The 18,950-nt window shown below is 44.8% G+C and overlaps 1 protein-coding gene and 1 pseudogene across 1 annotated transcript in view; one reads left to right on the top strand and one right to left on the bottom strand.

The window, feature by feature from the left end:
* Nucleotides 1-118: 118 nt before the first annotated feature.
* Nucleotides 119-9,444, bottom strand: LOC112628409 (annotated as a pseudogene).
* Nucleotides 9,445-10,979: 1,535 nt separating this feature from the next.
* Nucleotides 10,980-18,950, top strand: part of RBM25 (RNA binding motif protein 25) — a 55,163-nt gene continuing 47,192 nt past the window's right edge. Inside the window, exons 1-3 of the mRNA XM_025391241.1 lie at nucleotides 10,980-11,041; nucleotides 12,768-12,888; nucleotides 18,392-18,441. Coding sequence (XP_025247026.1) covers nucleotides 12,783-12,888; nucleotides 18,392-18,441 — 156 coding nt within the window. The 5' untranslated portion in view covers nucleotides 10,980-11,041; nucleotides 12,768-12,782. The remainder of the gene's footprint in view (nucleotides 11,042-12,767; nucleotides 12,889-18,391; nucleotides 18,442-18,950) is intronic.

Below are 18,950 nucleotides of genomic sequence, written 5' to 3' on the forward strand. Positions count from 1 at the left end.
GCGAGGAGGCGGTGGGGACCGGCTACGGAGGATTTCGGGACTTGGAGTTTTTTCATTGAGTGTGGTATCCGCAGGTTTCAGCACGTTCTTTTGGGTTGCAACTGGGAAAGGCATGCTGCTACGTTAGAAAACCGATGTAATACTGTCTAGTATAAGTGGGAAATGGCGAGTCAATTAATTTGAATTCAAGTAATCCTATTGCACACCATTCCCTCAGAAACGTGTGAGCACAGGCAGTCTCCACTTTCCCAATTTCGCTTCTCAAAAACTAAGGAAAAGACCAGAAAGAAGTGATAAGAGGATATAGGTACTCTTGGGAAGTTTTTGTTGGTTTTTCCCCCCTTGGCAAAGGACAAAATTACAACGAATTTAGTTTTAAGATCTCAATTGGCTTTATTGCGACTCTAGGATCAGGCAACACTTCATTCCAGAAAGTGGAGTGAATGTTCTGATGAGCAGGAGAGGTTGGCTTTGTAGACAGAGAAAAGCTTGAAGAAGCAAAAGCAAAGAACAAAGAGCATATTGGTTTCTTTCTTTCTCTTTCTTGTCATCCTTTTCTTTCCTCTTTCTTCTCTCTTTTTTCAGTCTTCTCATGGGACCTTGACATATTGGTCATTTCTAAGCTACTTTCCTTGGAAGGTGGGGACAGAGAGACAGAACAATAGAAAAATAACTGATTAGTTGACATCAGCTTACTTCAGGCTACTTCTTTTGTGTAAGGATTACAACAAAGGGAGCTTCATTATCATGCAACATTAACACAAGCCTGTTTGGGAAATTGGCTGTCCTTATCCCTCTTTCCTGATTTCTCTGAAGGTCAGATAACAACTTAGTTTGAGTTTGGTAACAGCTTAGTTTGGATTTGGTGAGGTGAAACTTTAGCATGGGTGATTCCATTTTTATTTTAGCCAGATATCTTGGGGCCTGGTGCAGGAGTTTAGTCCAAAACAAAGGCCTCCTATCATTTTTACTTAACACCCTTCAAGGGTATTCTCCAAATCAACCATGAATTTTTTTTCCTACCTAGTAGTTTTCTGATCTTTCCTTCTATAGTTTCAGAACATCTCAGGCTGGGCGCGGTGGCTCACGCCTGTAATCCCAGCACTTTGGGAGGTCGAATTGGGCTGATAACCTAAGGTCGGGAGTTCGAGACCAGCCTGACCAACATGGCAAAACCCCATCTACACTAAAGATACAAAAATTAGCTGGGCATGGTGGTGGGTACCTGTAATCCCAGCTACTCGGGAGGCTGAGGTAGGAGAATTGCTTGAACCCGGGAGGTGGAGGTTATGGTGAGCCGAGATCGCGCCATTGCACTCTAACCTGGGCAACAAGAGGGAAACTCTGTCTCAAAAAAAAAAAAAAAAAAAAGCTATTATAGTTTCAGAACTTCTCAATTTGAAATTATCTTTGAGGGCCAGGCACAGTGGCTCACGCCTGTAATCCCAGCACTTTGGGAGGCCAAGGTGGGCGGATCACAAGGTCAGGAGTTTGAGACCAGCATGGCCAACATAGTGAAACCTCATCTCTACTAAAAGTACAAAACATTAGCTGGGTGTGGTGGCAGGCACCTATAATCCCAGCTATTTGGGAGGCTGAGACAGGAGAATCACGTGAACCTGGGAGGCAGAGGTTGCAGTCAGCCGAGATTGTACCATTGCACTCTAGCCTGGGCAACAGCGCGAGACTCCGTCTCAAAAAAGAAAAAAAAAAAAAAGAAATTATTTTTGCATTAGGTGGGGTAAATTTTCAGATAAGCTTTTAGTCTACAGTGCAGGCTAATGGTTAACATTTATCAGGCTTTTTTTTTTCTTTTTTCATGGCCTTATATTTGTTTAGTGCTTTCACTTTTTGTTTGTATCTTGAAACAACATTGAAAGAAAGCCTGGCCGGGCGCGGTGGCTCACGCCTGTAATCCCAGCACTTTGGGAGGCCGAGGCGGGCGGATCACAAGGTCAGGAGATCGAGACCACAGTGAAACCCCGTCTCTACTAAAAATACAAAAAATTAGCCGGGCGCGGTGGTGGGCGCCTGTAGTCCCAGCTACTCAGGAGGCTGAGGCAGGAGAATGGCGTGAACCCAGGAGGCGGAGCTTGCAGTGAGCCGAGATCGCGCCACTGCACTCCAGCCTGGGCGACAGCGCGAGACTCCGTCTCAAAAAAAAAAAAAAAAAAAAAAGAAAGCCTGAGTCTGTGTTGCCAAAGATTGACTGCTTGCTCTAGAAAAGCTCCTGAAGGCCTGGCGTGGTGGTTCATGTCTGTAATCTCAGCACTTTGGGAGGCCAAGGTGAGCAGAGCACTTGAGGTCCTGGCCAACATAGTGAAACCAAGACTATACTAAAAATACAAAAAATTAGCTGGAAATGGTGGCGCGTGCCTGTAATCCCAGCTACTCTGGAGGCTGAGGCAGGAAAATCGCTTGAACTCCAGAGGCAGAGGTTATACTGAGCCTAGATTGTGCCATTGCACTCCAGCCTGGGCAATGGAGCAAAATTCCATCTCAAAAAAAAAAAAAAAAAAACAGAGGCTGGGCGTGGCGGCGGTTCACACCTGTAATCCTAGCACTTTGGGAGGCTGAGGTGGGTGGATTACCTGAGCTCAGGAGTTCGAGACCAGCCTGGGCAACACGGTAAAAATCCATCTCTACTAAAATACAAAAAAAAAAAAAAATAGCCGCACCTGTAATCCCAGCTACTAGAGAGACTGAGACAGGAGAATTGCTTGAACCCCGGGGGTGGAGGTTGCAGTGAGCCGAGATCGCACCATTGCTTTCCAGCCTGGGTGACAGTGATAGACTCCATCAAAATAAAGGAAGAAAGAAACAAGGAAGGAAGGAAGGGAGGGAGGGAGGGAAAAGAGAAAACCTCCTGACTATACAGGTGGTTGGGTAAGTCACTCAACCTTTCCACAAAATAGAAATTGTAATTAATGAAGTCCCTGCCAATTCCAACGTACTATGATTCTATCTTGATAATTGTTAACCCAGGAGAGAAAACTAAGATTAAGTGACTTGCCAGGGTTACACAACAAATTATTGACAAATCTGGGACAAGACTGTATCTGCTGACTTGAAGTCCAATACTTTTTTACCTTATGATTCCAGGGACATAAGTAAACCACCAGTAAAATCAAATCTACATAATAATGACCCATATATGAGGATTAAATTGCTGAAAATTATATTTTCAATACTAGGCAGAGAGCCAATGGTTGGATTATGAAACATGGCTGAGAAATTGTTTTCTAAAAACTACTTCTAGGGCCGGGCACAGTGGCTCATGCCTGTAATCCAAGCACTTTGGCAGGCTGAGGTGGGTGGATCATGAGTTCAGGAGTTCAATACCAGCCTGGCCAACATGGTGAAACTCAGGCTGTACTAAAAATACAAAAATTAGCTGGGCCTGGTGGTGGGCGCTTGTAATCCCAGCTAATCAGGAGGCTGAGGCAGGGAATTGCTTAAACCCGGGAGGCAGAGTTTGCAGTGAGCCAAGATCGTGCCACTGCCCTACAGCCTGGGTGACAGAGTGAGACTCCATCTCAAAAAAAAAGAAAAAAAATTTAAAAATTTCTGGGCCAGGCACAGTGGCTTATGCCTGTAATCCCAGAACTTTGGGAGGCCGAGGCGGGCAGATCACGAGGTCAGGAGTTTAAAACCAGCCTGGTCAATATGGTGAAACCACATCTCTACTAAAAATACAAAAAATTAGCCTGGTGTGTTGGCATATGCCTGTAATCCCAGCTACTCAGGAGGGTGAGGCAGGAAAGTTGCTTGAACCCAGGAGGCAGAGGTTGCAGTGAGCTGAGATGGTGCCATTGGACTTCAGCTAGGACTACCCCTATAATAACTTGGAGCCATAATAGTTTCCTTGGCCAGGCATGGTGGCTCACACCAGTAATCCCAGCAATTTGGGAGGCCAAGGTGGTCAAATAACTTGAGGTCAGGAGTTCGAGACCAGCATGGCCAACATGGCAAAATCCAGTCTCTACTAAAAATACAAAAATTGGCCAGGCGTGGTGGCACTTGCTTATAATGCCAGCTACTCGGGAGGGTGAGGTACAAGAATCACTTAAGTCCGGGAGGCAGAAGTTGCAGTAAGCCAAGATTGCGCCATTGCACTCCAGCCTGGGTGACAGAGGGAAACTCTGTCTAAAAAAAAAAAAAGTTCCCTTTAGCCAGGCACGGTGATAGTGCATATCTGTAATCCCAGCCACTCAAGAGACTGAGACCTCAGGATCCTTTGAGCCCAGGAGTTCCAGAAGAGCATGGGAACATAGTGAGAACCCTCCCCCATAACTCTTTTCCCTCTTCCCAAAAATAAAGAAAATAAAATGATGGGAAAAACAGCAAACACAACCCTGTTTTCTGGATGTAAACTTTTTTTTTTTGAGACAGAGTCTCACTCTGTCACTCAGGCTGGAGTGCAGTGGCACAATCTTGGCTCACTGCAACCTCTGCCTCCCAGGTTCAAGCGATGCTCCTGCCTCAGCCTCGTGAGTAACTGGGACTACAGGCATGCGCCACTACATCTGGGATGTAAATCTGTTTGGAATGTGCAACACATGACCATGGGGACATGTGGTGTTTGTGTAGAACCTTTGGGTCTGGTGTGGTGGCAGGTGCCTATAACCCCAACTACTGGGGAGGCTGATGTGGGAGGATCACTTGAGCCCAGGAGTTCAAGACCAACCTGGGCAAGATAGACCCCTATCTAAAAAAAATAAAAATAAAAACCTCATTTGCAGCCAGGCACAGTGGCTCATGCCTGTAATCCCAGCACTTTGGGAGGCCAAGGTGGGTGGATCGCCTGAGGTCAGGAGTTCGAGACCAGCCTGACCAACATGGTGAAACCCCATCTCTACTAAAAATACAAAAAAATTAGCCAGGCGTGGTGGCAGCCACCAGTAATCTCAGCTACTTGGGAGGCTGAGGCAGGAGAATCGCTTGAACCTGGGACACGGAGATTGCAGTGAGCCGATATTGTGCCATTGCACTCCAGCCTGGGCAACAAGAGTGAAACTCTGTCTCAAAAAAAAAGTATATATATATATCTGTACTGGAAACAAACTGGCGTTTAATAAATTTTTTATTTATTTTTATTTTATTTTATTTTATTTTTTGAGACAGAGACTCACTCTGTTGCCAGGCTGGAGTGCAGTGGTGGGATCTTGGCTCACTGCAACCTCTGCCTCTAGGGTTCAAGCAATTCTCCTACCTCAGCCTCCTGAGTAGCTGGGACTAGAGTTACATGCCACCACATCCAGCTAATTTTTGTATTTTTAGTAGAGATGGGGTTTCACCATGTTGGCCAGGATGGTCTCGATCTCTTGACTTCACGGTCCTCCCACCTTGGTCTCCCAAAGTGCTGGGATTATAGTTGTAAGCCACTATGCCCGGCCTTTATTTATTTTTTATTTACTTTTTTGAGACAGAGTCTCGCTCTGTTGCACAGGCTGGAGTGTAGTTGTGCGATCTCAGCTCACTACAACCTCTGCCTCCCGGGTTCAAGCGATTCTCCTGCCTCAGCCTCCCGAGTAGCTGGGATTACAGGCATGTGCCACCATACTCAGCTAATTTTTGTATTTTTTGTAGAGACAGGATTTCAGCATGTTGGCCAGGCTGCTCTCGAACTCCTGACCTAGTGATTCACCTGCCTTGGCCTCCCAAAGTGCTGGGATTACAGCAGTGAGCCACTGTGCCCAGCCTTATTATTATTATTATTATTTTTAGACAGAGTCTCACTCGGTGCCCAGGCTGCAATGCACTGATGGGATCTCAGTTCGCTGTGACCTCCACCTTCCAAGTTCACGTGGTTCTCTTGCCTCAGCCTCTGGAGTAGCTGGGACTTCAGGCACATGCCACCACACCTGCCTAATTTTTTGTATTTTTAGTGGGGACAGGGTTTCACCATGTTAGCCAGGCTGATCTGGAACTCCTGACCTCAAGTGATCCACCGCCTGGCCTCCCAAAGTGCTGGGATTACAGGCGCGAGCCACCACACCTGGCCTCCTTTTTTATTTCGTTTTGTTTTGTTTTGTTTTGAGACAGGGTCTATGTTGCCAAGGCTGGTCTAGAACTCCTAGGCTCAAGTGATCCCACCAGACAGATCAAAACAAACACTGAAATTCTTTGAGTATAATGTCTGTTCTGCTCCCTCTGGTACTGGGCACTCTTACTATGAACACAGTCCATCTTCAAGGTCTCTTTTGTGCTGAGGAACAGGGGAATGTCCAGCATAAGTTACAATGTCACAAAGCTCTTCCATGAAGATCCAGTTGTTGTTTTTTTAAGTAAGCATTTCCTCGGTTGTGGCAAGCTTTCGATGAGTAGCTAGAGTTCTGAGAATGATCATTCTGTGAGTTTCTGCCAATTTATTCATGGTCCTTGTAGAGGGACAGACCAGGTGTTCCTTACGCCACCATTTTCACTAACTTTGCCTGTGTTTCCCGTCCCAATAAGGTCTTTATCCTATCCAATTCCTGAGGCATTATCCTGGGCATTATTCCTTATTTTCTCTCTCCTCTACAAACCCTTACATGCCTGCCTATCGTCCTCAGTATAAAATGCAAACTTCACAATCTAATTTATAAGGTCCATCACAGGCCAGGTGCAGGGGCTCAAATTTGTAATCTCAATCTTTGGGATGCCAAGGCGGGAGGATCACTGGAGCCCAGGAGTTCAAGACCAGCCTGGGCAACATAAGGAGACCCTTTCTTTCTTTCCTTCCTTCCTTCCTTCCTCCCTCCCTCCCTCCCTTCCTCTCTCTCTCTCTTTCTTGACAGAGTCTTTCCCTGTCGCCCAGGCTGGAGTGCAGTGGTGTGATCTCGGCCCACTGCAACCTCTGCCTCCCTGGTTCAAGCAATTCTCCTGCCTCAGCCTCCTGAGTAGCTGGGACTACAGACGCCCACCACAGTGCCCAGGTACTTTTTGTATTTTTGGTAGAGACAGGGTTTCACCATATTGGCCAGGCTGGTCTTGAACTCCTGACCTGGTGATCCACCCGCCTTGGCCTCCCAAAGTGCTGGGATTACAGGCATGAGCCACCATGCCTGGCCGGGAAACCCTTTCTTTCCCAAACAATGTAAAAACTACCTGACTGGGCTGGGCGCAGTGGCTCAAGCCTGCAATCCCAGCACTTTGGGAGGCTGAGGCAGGCGGATCATGAGGTCAGGAGATCGAGACCATCCTGGCTAACACAATGAAATCCTGTCTCTACTAAAAAACACAAAAAATTAGCCAGGCGTGGTGGCAGGCGCCTGTAGTCCCAGCTACTCCGGAGGCTGAAGTAGGAGAATGGCGTCAACCTGGGAGGCGGAGCTTGCAGTGAACGGAGATCGCGCCACTGCACTCCAGCCTGGGCAACAGAGTGAGACTCCGTCTCAAAAAAGAAACAAACTACCTGGCTGTAGTGGTACAAACCTGTGGACCCAACTACTCGGGAGGTAACAGGATTCCTTCAGCCCAGGACATAGAGGGTGTGATCTTGCCACTCCAGCCTAGGTGACAGAGCAAGACCCTGTCTCAAAAAATAAAAAATAAATAAAGAAGAAGGTCCATCATAATCTGTTCACTACTTGCCTCTCAGACTTATATCCTGACACCCACTCCTGCCCCATTTCCCAACCAACCTCTGCCACATACTCTGTACCCCATAGGGAACTATTTTCCATTCCCAGAATGTCCTTGCTCTTTTACCTCAGGCTTTCAGTTATGTTATTCCCACCTGCGTGGAACATTCTCCTCTATTCTACCTGCTGTGGATAACCTAATTTATCCTCTAAGTCATAGCTTAGAATCATGTTCTTCTGGAAGCTTTCTTTCACTACTCTGGTATAGATTTAGGGGTTGACAAACCTTTTTTTTTTTTTCCCAAGACAGNTTTTTTTTTTTTGAGATGGAGTCTTGCTCTGTTTCGCAGGTTGGAGTGCAGTGGTGCCATCTCGGCTCACTGTAGCCTCCGCCTCCCAGATTCAAGCGATTCTCCTGCCTTAGACTCCCAAGTAGCTGGGACTACAGGCACCTGCCACCACACCCAGCTAATCAGATACATATAGTTCTGACCTGTATTAGAGAATTACCTGTACAGATGCATACAGTTATATGTCTGTTATCTCCAGGAACGTTCAGCATTATTTGTGAGAACTGAAAGTGGAGCCAAGCCAGCTGTTAATGTTGGTTGAATAAATATGTCCGTATTATAATAATTTACTGCATTGTTAATAATATTATTTTTGAGACAGTCTTCCTCTGTTGCCAGGCTGGAGTGCAGTGGCTTGATCTCAGCGCACTGCAGCCTCTGCCTCCTGGGTTCAATTGATTCTCCTGCCTTAGCCTCCCAAGTAGCTGGGACTACAGGCATGCGCCACTACGCCTGGCTAATTTTTGTATTTTTTTCATCTTTTATTGCCTATATTTTGTTTTTCTATGTATCATTAATTCTTAAAAATTAAGCTTTTGAATGTCATTGGATATTTATTAGGCTTCAAAGATCTTGATGGAGAAGTCTTAGTTGACTGCCAGTTTCTTTTTTTTTTTTTTTTTTTTTTTTTGAGACGGAGTCTCGCTCTGTAGCCCAGGCTGGAGTGCAGTGGCCGGATCTCAGCTCACTGCAAGCTCCGCTTCCCGGGTTCACGCCATTCTCCGGCCTCAGCCTCCCGAGTAGCTGGGACTACAGGCGCCCGCCATCTCGCCCGGCTATTTTTTTTATTTCTTAGTAGAGACGGGGTTTCACTGTGTTCGCCAGGATGGTCTCGATCTCCTGACCTCGTGATCCGCCCATCTCGGCCTCCCAAAGTGCTGGGATTACAGGCTTGAGCCACCGCGCCCGGCCTGACTGCCAGTTTCTTAAGCTGGGTGTAAGGCTGGGGTGCAGCGCACACTGGTTTAGTGTGAGCAGTGATCACTAAGCATATGAGCCACAGCCACCCCAGCTTTACCTCATTCACAGGCAGAACTGGAAGGTTGGTCCTGGATGGCTGCTTGGTCCTGGATGCTTTTAGTGGTCTCTTGATTGTGGAAAGCCTTGTTTTGGAACAAATGTTTCCATTGATAACAGATGAGAAATGCCTCTTTAATATTTTTATAAACCATTTAGAACCCAATAGATTTGGTTTGTGAGTCACTCTCTTCTGAGTACCAAAGGATTTCATGGTTGGAAGGTGCGCCTTTTCGTCTTGGCAATGAGCAGCATTTAATGGAGAGACCATGCTTATATTTGATTTTTTTTTTTTTTTTGGTTCATTTACAGAATCTGAGACTTATTCAAACCACCAGCTGTATTATCAGGAAGGAACAAATCCAAGTTTTGACATATTGTCAGTGTGCTGCATGTTGTATTTTCAAATTCCTTAAGTGGTTTCAACATTAGATGACCAGTTCTTTGGCACTGATGTGGTTTTGACAATGTACAGTAGATCTGACCATAGCTCTGAAAAGTCTGGCTGGCATTACCACATCCCAAGCTCTCTGCCTGAAGAGAAGGAAGCGCCAGGCTTGCACGCTTACTCGGCTGGACTGCAGGGAAAGAGCTGCAGCACCAGCCTCTCACTACTGCAGCCACCCTCTCTCCTAATTTTTGTATTTTTAGTAGAGACGGGGTTTCGCCATGTTGGCCAGGATAGTCTCAATCTCTTGACCTTGTGATCCGCCTACCTCGGCCTCCCAGAGTGCTGGGATTATAGGCGTGAGCCACCGCGCCCGGCCAGTTTACTGCATTATAAAGAGTGGAATAAGACTTTATTTTTATTTTTTTATTTTTTAGACAGAGTCTCTGTTGCCCAGGCTGGAGTGTAGTGACACGATCTCAGCTCACTGCAAACTCCGCACCCCGGGTTCAGGTGATTCTCTTGCCTCAGCCTCCTGAGTAGCTGGGATTACAGGCATGTGCCGCCACACTTGGCTAATTTTTGTAGTTTTAGTAGAGATGGGGTTTCACCATGTTGGCCAGGCTGGTGTAGAACTCCTGACCTCAAGTGATCCACCTGCTTTGGCCTCCTGAAGTGTTGGGATTGCAGACGTGAGCCACCGTCCCCAGCTTGGAATAAAACTTTTGTGAACTGACATGAAGAGATGGCATTTATAATGAGGGAGAAATTCTCGTAATGTGATTGGTTGTAGAAAAATAAAAATTATTAGTTTGTAGAAAGGTATTAAGAAGAGCACAGCAGTAGATACCAAACTGTTGTGATTGGGGACAAGGAAGTGGAAGACTTACACTTTTTGTGTTTTCTCTTTTTATGTTTCTTTTTTTTTTTTTTTTTTTTTTGAGACTGAGTCTGGCTCTGTTGCCCAGGCTGGAGTGTGGTGGCCGGATCTCAGCTCACTGCAAGCTCCGCCTCCCGGGTTCACGCCATTCTCCTGCCTCAGCCTCCCGAGTAGCTGGGACCACAGGTGCCCGCCACTTCGCCCGGCTAGTTTTTTGTATTTTTTAGTAGAGATGGGGTTTCACCGTGTTAGCCAGGATGGTCTCGATCTCCTGACCTCGTGATCCGCCCGTCTCAGCCTCCCAAAGTGCTGGGATTACAGGCTTGAGCCACCGCGCCCGGCCCTCTTTTTATGTTTCTGTAAAACATAAAAGACAAAATAGTAGAGAGAAGTATTTGTTTTTTTGTTTTTTTGAGATGGAGGTTCGCTCTTGTTGCCCAGGCTGGAGTGCAATGGCGTGATCTTGGCTCGCTGCAACGTCCACCTCCCTGGTTCCAGCGATTTTCCTGCCTAAGCCTCATGTGTAGCTGGGATTACAGGCATGCGCCACCATGCCCGGCTAATTTTGTATTTTTAGTGGAGATGGGGTTTCTCCACGTTGGGTAGACTGGTTCTAAACTCCCAACCTCAGGTGATCTGTCTGCGTCGGCCTCCCAAACTGTTGGGATTACAGGTGTGAGCCACCGCGCCTCCCCAACCCTGTTTCTTAAAAAAAAAAAAAGGTGTGCTGCTGAAAATAAAGTTGGAGGTGAAAAAAAATTTTTTTTTTTTTGAGACAGGGTCTTGCTCTGTCTCTCAAGCCATCCTCCTGCATCAGCCTCCCAAGTAGTTGGGACCATAGGTACGCACTACCATGCTTGGCTGATTTGGAAATTTTTTTTAATACTAAAAATGTTAATATTTAAATATTAACATTAAATGCCAATATTTAACAAAATGACAGTTTTCTTTAACATGACAAACTAAGTGAAACAGTTAAATATGTTCTTCTTTTTTCTTTTTCTTCCCACCCCGAGACAGAGTCTTGCTCTGTCACCCAGGCTGGAGTGCAGTGGATTACAAGTGATTCTCTTGCCTCAGTCTCCTGAGTAGCTGGGATTATAGGCGCACACCACCATGCCCTGCTTATTTATTTGTTTATTTTTTGTATTTTTAGTAGAGATAGGGTTTCACCATGTTGGCGAGGCTGGTCTTGAACTCCTGACCTCAGGTGATGCATGCGCTTTGACCTCACCAAGTGCTGGGATTACAGGCGTGAGCCACTGCAACCAGGCTGTTCTTAAACTTTAAAAAATAAAATGCCAGCTTCTGATTCTTCAGTTTTGATTCAAGAATGGTTACAAGGTTTACTTTTAAGTTTTTAAAAAAAACTATTGACCTTTTTTTTCCCTCTTGTCAAAAGTTGTATGTTCTCTTTGTATTTGAATGGTTACTATATGACTGAAAGTCAGAAGTTTATTTCCCCCTACTGAGATGTATAGTCTATGAGCACATTTGCCTCTTAGGAAGTGGCCAGCATTGAAGCAACAAATACCATGTAACTTGGTACCTTTAGTTTTTAGGATTCTGATAGATACAAGAAAAATGGGCTGTGTGTGGTGGCTCAGGCCTGTAATCCCAGCATTTTGGGAGGCTGAGGCAGGCGGATCACGAGGTCAGGAGATCGAGACCATCTTGGCCAACATGGTGAAACCCCGTCTCTACTAAAAATACAAAAATTAGCCGGGCGTGGTGGTGCACGCTTGTAATCCCAGCTACTCAGGAAGGTGAGGCAGGAGAATTGCTTGAACCCGGGAGGCGGAGGTTGCAGTGAGCGCAGATTGCGCCATTGCACTCCAGCGTGGCGACAGAGCAAGACTCCGTCTCAAAGAAAAAAAAAAGGCCAGGCATGGTGGCTCACCCCTGTAATCCCAGCACTTTGGGAGGCCGAGGAGGGCGGATCCCTTGAGGTCAAGAGATGGAGACCATCCTGGCGAACATGGTGAAATCCCGTCTCTACTGAAAATACAAAAATTAGCTGGACATGGTGGTACAGTCCTGTAGTCCCAGCTACTCGGGAGGCTCAGGCAGGAAAATTGCTTGAACCTGGGAGGCAGAGGTTGCAATGAGCGGAAATGGCGCCACTGCACTCTAACCTGTCCACAGAGTGAGAGTCCGTCTCAAAAAAACAAAACAAAACAAAACAAGAATGTATCAGAACACTTAAAAAACTATTAGATACCCATCTGGATTCTCAGTTTGGTCTAAAAAGATTCGTTCGTTTGGTATTTAATTTTTGGATATTAACTGAACCTGAAAATTTTTTTCTTCCTTTGTATGTATTCCTACATGATTGTAGGAATCTATCCTGAACTTGGATCATGTACATTTTGGAAACTTATTTTAGAAAAAATTTAAGTTGTAAGAATTCTCAATGAACTGACAGAAAACAGGGTCTTTGCCAACTTCTTTGGGTAAGAAAAGTTCAGAATTTTGCAGATACTCTAAAAATGAAAGTCAGCAAAGAAGGCATAATAAAATTGTGAAGTTTTCAAATAAAATGATTTGTCATGTCCTTTTTTCTTTAGACTGCTGCAGTAAGAATGTCTTTTCCCCCTCATTTGAATCGCCCTCCCATGGGAATCCCAGCACTCCCACCAGGGATCCCACCCCCGCAGTTTCCAGGATTTCCTCCACCTGTACCTCCAGGTAAGTTTGTTGATACTGTTTTTTGTCGTTAAACTTGTACTTTTGTCTTTGTGATATTAATTTCAGGAAAATGTTAGATATGTGACTGTTAGTGAAGATGCCTCTCAGCATCGTTTGGAAAATGTGGATGTCTCTTTTTCCTATAGCAGTAGCTTTTATATCTGACTGAGGATCAAACTCATCTACAAAGTTTTTTTTTTCCCCCTCATCTGGAAAGTTTTTTTAAAATTCTTTTTTTTTAAAATTTTTTGAGATAGAGTCTTGCTCTGTCACCCTGGCTGGAGTGCAGTGGCATGATCTCAGCTCACTGCAACCTCCACCTCCTAGGCTCAAGCAATTCTCTGCCTCAGCCTCCTGTGTAGCTGGGGTTACACATGCCTGCCATCATGCCTGGCTAAGTTTTGTATTTTTGGTAGAGACAGGGTTTCGCTATGTTGGCCAGGCTGGTCTCGAACTCCTGGCCTCAAATGATCCGCCTGCCTCTGCCTCCCAAAGTGTTGGAATTACAGGTGTGAGCTACTATGTCCGGCCTAAAAATTCTATATTTAAAAAACTGGGTAATACATACACATTGTTCAAAAACAAACAAAAAATACAGAAAGTAATACAGTGAAAAATTTTCCTCATATACCCCCATAACTGCTGTTGCTATCCCCTTACTAAAAAGGGAAGCAATAAGGTTATTTTTCTTTATTTTTCCAGATACTTTAAAGTGTATATTATAAGTCAATATAAGTAAAGATTTATGGAGTTAAAAAAAAAAATGTTCAGACCCTGCTCCAACCCCCTGAATCAGATCCTCAGAAATTGGGGCTCAGGAATCTTAATTTTTAACACGTTCACAGGTAATTTTTGGCACTCATTTAAGCATGGAGAATCCACATTTGAGAACTATTATCCTGAAGTACATAGTTAACATTGCTTATGCTGGGTGTGATTGTGTGTGTCTGTTGTCCTGGCTACTCAGGAGACTGAGGTGGGAGGATGGCCTGAGCCCAGGAGTTCAAGTCCAAAGAGTGAGACCTCATCTTTGAAAAAATGATTATCTTTGCTTATAAGAAATTTTTCTTTTGACTTAAGAACATTGCAGTTGGGGCCGGGCGCGGTGGCTCAAGCCTGTAATCCCAGCACTTTGGGAGGCCGAGATGGGTGGATCACGAGGTCAGGAGATCAAGACCATCCTGGCAAACACGGTGAAACTCCGTCTCTACTAAAAAATACAAAAAACTAGCCGGGCGAGATGGCGGGCGCCTGTAGTCCCAGCTACTCGGGAGGCTGAGGCAGGAGAATGGCGTGAACCCGGGAGGCGGAGCTTGCAGTGAGCTGAGATTCGGCCACTGCGCTCCAGCCTGGGCGGCAGAGCAAGACTCCGTCTCAAAAAAAAAAAGAACATTGCAGTTGGCTGGCTCATAATGGGTTGTTAATTCATAGCATGTATGTTACGAGGGTTGTAATAAACAGCACATTTGTCTTTATTTTGTGTGTGTGCATGTGTGTGTATGTGTGTTTTGAGTACTCTGTTGCCAGACTGGAGTACAGTGGCGTGATCATGGCTCACTGCAGCCTTGACCTCCTGGGCTCCCATCTCAGCCCTCCTGAGTAGCTGGGACCACAGGCTTGTGTCACTATATACTGTTAATTAAAAATTTAAAAAAAAAATTTTGTAAAGATGGGGGTCTCACCATCTTATCCAGGCTGGTCTTGAACTTCTGGGCTCAAGGTATACTCCCACCTCAGCCTTCCAAAGTTCTGGGATTACAGATGTGAGCCACTGCACCTGACCTTGTCTTTATTTTGGATTTAACTACTCATTGTAAAATTTTGAATTTATTACCACAGGCTCAGCTTTGGGAGCCTTCTACCCTTGGATCTGAAAAGCCACAAGATAAATATGAGAATTTCTGTGGAATATTATTTAGCACTTCAAGAATTGGGGGAAAATCATAATTAAAAAAAAATCAGGCCTGGCACAGTGGCTCATGCCTGTGACCTCAGCACTTTAGGAGGCCAAGGTGGGTGGATCACCTGAGGTCAGGAGTTCGAGACCAGTCTGGCCAACATGGGGAAATGCTAAAAATACAAAAAATTAGCCAGGCGCAGTGGCTCAGGCCTGTAATCCCAGCTACTCAGGAGGCTGAGGCAGGAGAATCGCTTGAACCTGGGAAGCCGAGGTTGCAGTGAGCCGAGATCATGCCACTGCACTCCATCCTGGGCAACAAGGGTGACACTTTGTCTCAAAGGGGAAAAAATCAGAACAACTATTTATGCATGTGTATTATGGAACAGAATGCAGTACTTTCATAAGTTATTTTAGACATGCTCGTAGTGGAGCTGCTTTAAGCTGTGCTTCTAGATAATCATGGATATGTATTTGTTATCATCTGCTGCCAGAGGAGTAATGTGAAAGTTTACACTACTACTTTACTCCGTGTAACAATTACTGATTTTAAGAAGTAACTTAGTTGTTTTATAATGGACCATAAATAGATGAAATTCTGCTGGAAGGCTGTGGCTGGCCCTTTGGACAAAATTTTTTCCTTAAAAGAAATAAATTTTGCTGAAAGGAAATTCTGTTGAGAAAATTGAGAGAATGTTGCAGAAAACTGAATAAAGTTAGTTATCAGCCATCAAACAGATTAATAGTTATAGCAGGAAAGTGTTTTGAACAACTTTCATTTGGGCATCAGTTTTCTCTTTGGTCCATATATCCTGATTTTCTTCATACATTTATAGGCTCATAGTGCAGATCTGGATTTTATTTTTTTTTTTTTATTTATTTTTTTTTTTTGAGACGGAGTCTCGCTCTGTCGCCCAGGCTGCAGTGCAGTGGCGCGATCTCGGCTCACTGCAAGTTCCACCTCCCGGGTTCACGCCATTCTCCCGCCTCAGCCTCCGAGTAGCTGGGACTACAGGCGCCCGCCACCACGCCCGGCTAGTTTTTTGTATTTTTAGTAGAGACGGGGTTTCACCATGTTAGCCAGGATGGTCTCGATCTCCTGACCTCGTGATCCACCCGCCTCGGCCTCCCAAAGTGCTGGGATTACAGGCTTGAGCCACCGCGCCCGGCCTGGATTTTAATTTTTAGTTTATTAATTTTTTTGAGACAGGATCTCTCTTTGTCTCCCAGGCTGGGAGTACAGTGGCACAACCATAACTTAATGCAGCCTCTATCTCCTGGGCTCAGCTGATCCTCCTGCCTCAGCCTCCTGAGTAGCTGAGACTATAGATGTGTGCCACCATGCCTGACTCAGATCCGTTTTTCAATGGGCCTTACTATAACCATGATGCAAAGCCCAAGTGTTCTAGAAGTTACAGGCTGGGCATGGTGGCTCATACCTGTAATCCCATCACTTTGGGAGGCTGAGGCAGGGGGATCTCTTGAACCCAGAAGTTCAAGATCAACCTGGACAACATAGGGAAGAAAGACCCTGTCTTGGGGGGGGGGGGGGGGGGGGGGGGTGGCAGGAAGCTTAATCACTTGTTTAGAATCAAAAAGGATGGTTATGGAGAATTTGTGCTTTAATTTCCTTACCAGTAGATTGGGTTTATAGAAAAGATTTTAAATTTTTGAATTTTTTTTTTTTTGGCTTTTTTTGAGAGAGTCTTACTCTGTCGCTGGAGTACAGTGGCGCCATTACAGCTCACTGCAGCCTCCGCCTCCTGGGTTCAAGTGATTCTCCTGACTCAATCTCCCTAGTAACTGGGGTTATGAGTGTGTGCCACCATGCTCGGCTAATGTTTGTATTTTCTGTAGAGATGGGGTTTTGCCATATTGGCTCAAGTGATCTGCCTGTCTTGGCCTCCCAAAGTGTTTGGATTATGGGTGTGAGCTACCGTGTCGCCCTATTCTCTGCCTTTTTTTTTTTTTTTTTTTTAATAAAGAATTAGAGTTTTGCTATGTTTCCTAGGCTGGAGTGCAGTGGTTTTACACAGGCACGATGATAGCACACTGCAGCCTTGAACTCCTGGGCTCAGGGATCCTTGTCCCTCAATTTCCAGAGTAGCTATAACTACAAGCAATATTTTATTTATTATTATTATTTTTGGGACAGAGTCTTGCACTTGTTCCCCAGGCTGGAGTGCAATGGCATGATCTTGGCTCACTGCAACCTCTGCCTCCCAGGTTCAAGCAATTCTCCTGCCTCAGCCTCGCAAGTAGCTGGGATTACAGGCACACACCAGTATGCCTGGCTAATTTTTGTATTTTTAGTAGAAATGGGGCTTCACCATGTTGGTCAGGCTGGTCTTAAACGCCTGACCTCAGGTGATTTACTCATCTTTGCCTCCCAAAGTGCTGGGGTTACAGGTGTGAGCCACTGCGCCCAGCCCATGATTTTTGTTTTCTGTGAAAGAACCAGGATTCTCCTTAGATTTCCACATAAATTTTTCATTTGATGCTTAAAATAACTTTCAAAGGATTTGTTTTTACTTTATTTATTTGAGAAAAATTTATGTTTATCGTGCGCAGCGTCTTGAAATAACGTATATGTTGTAGAATGACTAAATTGAGCCAATTAACACGTGGTGTATTACTTTACATACTTATTTTTTTGCTGTTGTGAGAACACTCTAGATAAATGTAGATTTTCTTTTGGTCATTTTCAAGAATATAGTACACCATTACTGACGGTATCACCATGTTGTACCATGTGTCTTACTTTTTTTTTTGGTCTTTTTTTTTTTTCCTTTTTTGTGGAAAATGGGGTCTCACTATATTGCCCAGGCAGGTCTCGATCTCCTGAGCTTAATCTATCCCCCCACCTGTGCCTTCCTAAGAGTTGGAATTACAGGCGTGAGCCACCGCGCTGGCTGTTTTTACTTTTAAAGGTTTCTTTAATGTCATTGTTCACCTATAAGTCAGTCTGTATTGGTGAAAGGCGTTGGTTTTGAGGATCACTGAACCATATGAACCCGAATGGATAACTGTCCAGAATTGTATGCTCTTTAAGTCAAAAGCATATTGAGGTGGCCAGTTTGTTTTCAGAATAGTCTTTTTTTGTAAGTTTATATGGACCAACCTGATAGCACATTCCTTTTGAAAATAAGGTAGTATTTATCAGTATTTCATTTTCATTTGTCCTATATTTCCACTTATGTTAATTATGAGTAAGGATACTTAATTGTGTGGCATGTTGTTGATAGAGAATGCAGTCATGGCCGGGCGCGGTGGCTCAAGCCTGTAATCCCAGCACTTTGGGAGGCCGAGACGGGCGGATCACGAGGTCAGGAGATCGAGACCATCCTGGCGAACACGGTGAAGCCCCGTCTCTACTAAAAAATACAAAAAACTAGCCGGGCGAGGCGGCGGGCGCCTGTAGTCCCAGCTACTCGGGAGGCTGAGGCAGGAGAATGGCGTAAACCCGGGGGGCAGAGCTTGCAGTGAGCTGAGATCCGGCCACTGCACTCCAGCCCGGGCGACAGAGCCAGACTCCGTCTCAAAAAAAAAAAAAAAAAAAAAAGAGAATGCAGTCATATAAAATCAGTGTGGTTTTTCTTTTCTTAGGGACCCCAATGATTCCTGTACCAATGAGCATTATGGCTCCTGCTCCAACTGTAAGTATAACTTAAAGGAAGAGTCATGAGTTATGGTAGTGCTAGTGCTTTTAAGCTAAACAGTGTGATAAACTTAAATACATTATGAGTATTTAAAAGAATAACAAGGACAGAGTGAGAGCACCCCTGTATAGCGTATCATTTATTTGAATAAGTATCATTTTCACTTAGGTGTGCATATATGCAGTTGCACCTGCAATGTGCTCCCTAAGTAGATAATTCTGTGATTTTCCTGTTATTCTCTAGACTCTTCATATACTTGTTATTACAGATTTAGGGCTTTGGCTCTTCATTGCTTTCTCATCTTGGTCCTGGGAGATGGGAGAAGGATGTGACATGTCTGATCTCTTAAAAGAACATAGGAATGATCCTTGTAAAAATTAAAATTTTGAAATGAAATTTGTGTGGAGTACCTTTTACACGTTTCCTCCTAGCTTCCTAATTTTTCACCCTTTCCAAGCGATTTTTGTTTTTTGTTTTTTTTTTTTGAGACGGAGTCTCGCTCTGTC

This window comes from Theropithecus gelada, chromosome 7b (genome assembly GCF_003255815.1).
Source record: "Theropithecus gelada isolate Dixy chromosome 7b, Tgel_1.0, whole genome shotgun sequence".
Lineage (NCBI taxonomy): Eukaryota > Metazoa > Chordata > Mammalia > Primates > Cercopithecidae > Theropithecus > Theropithecus gelada.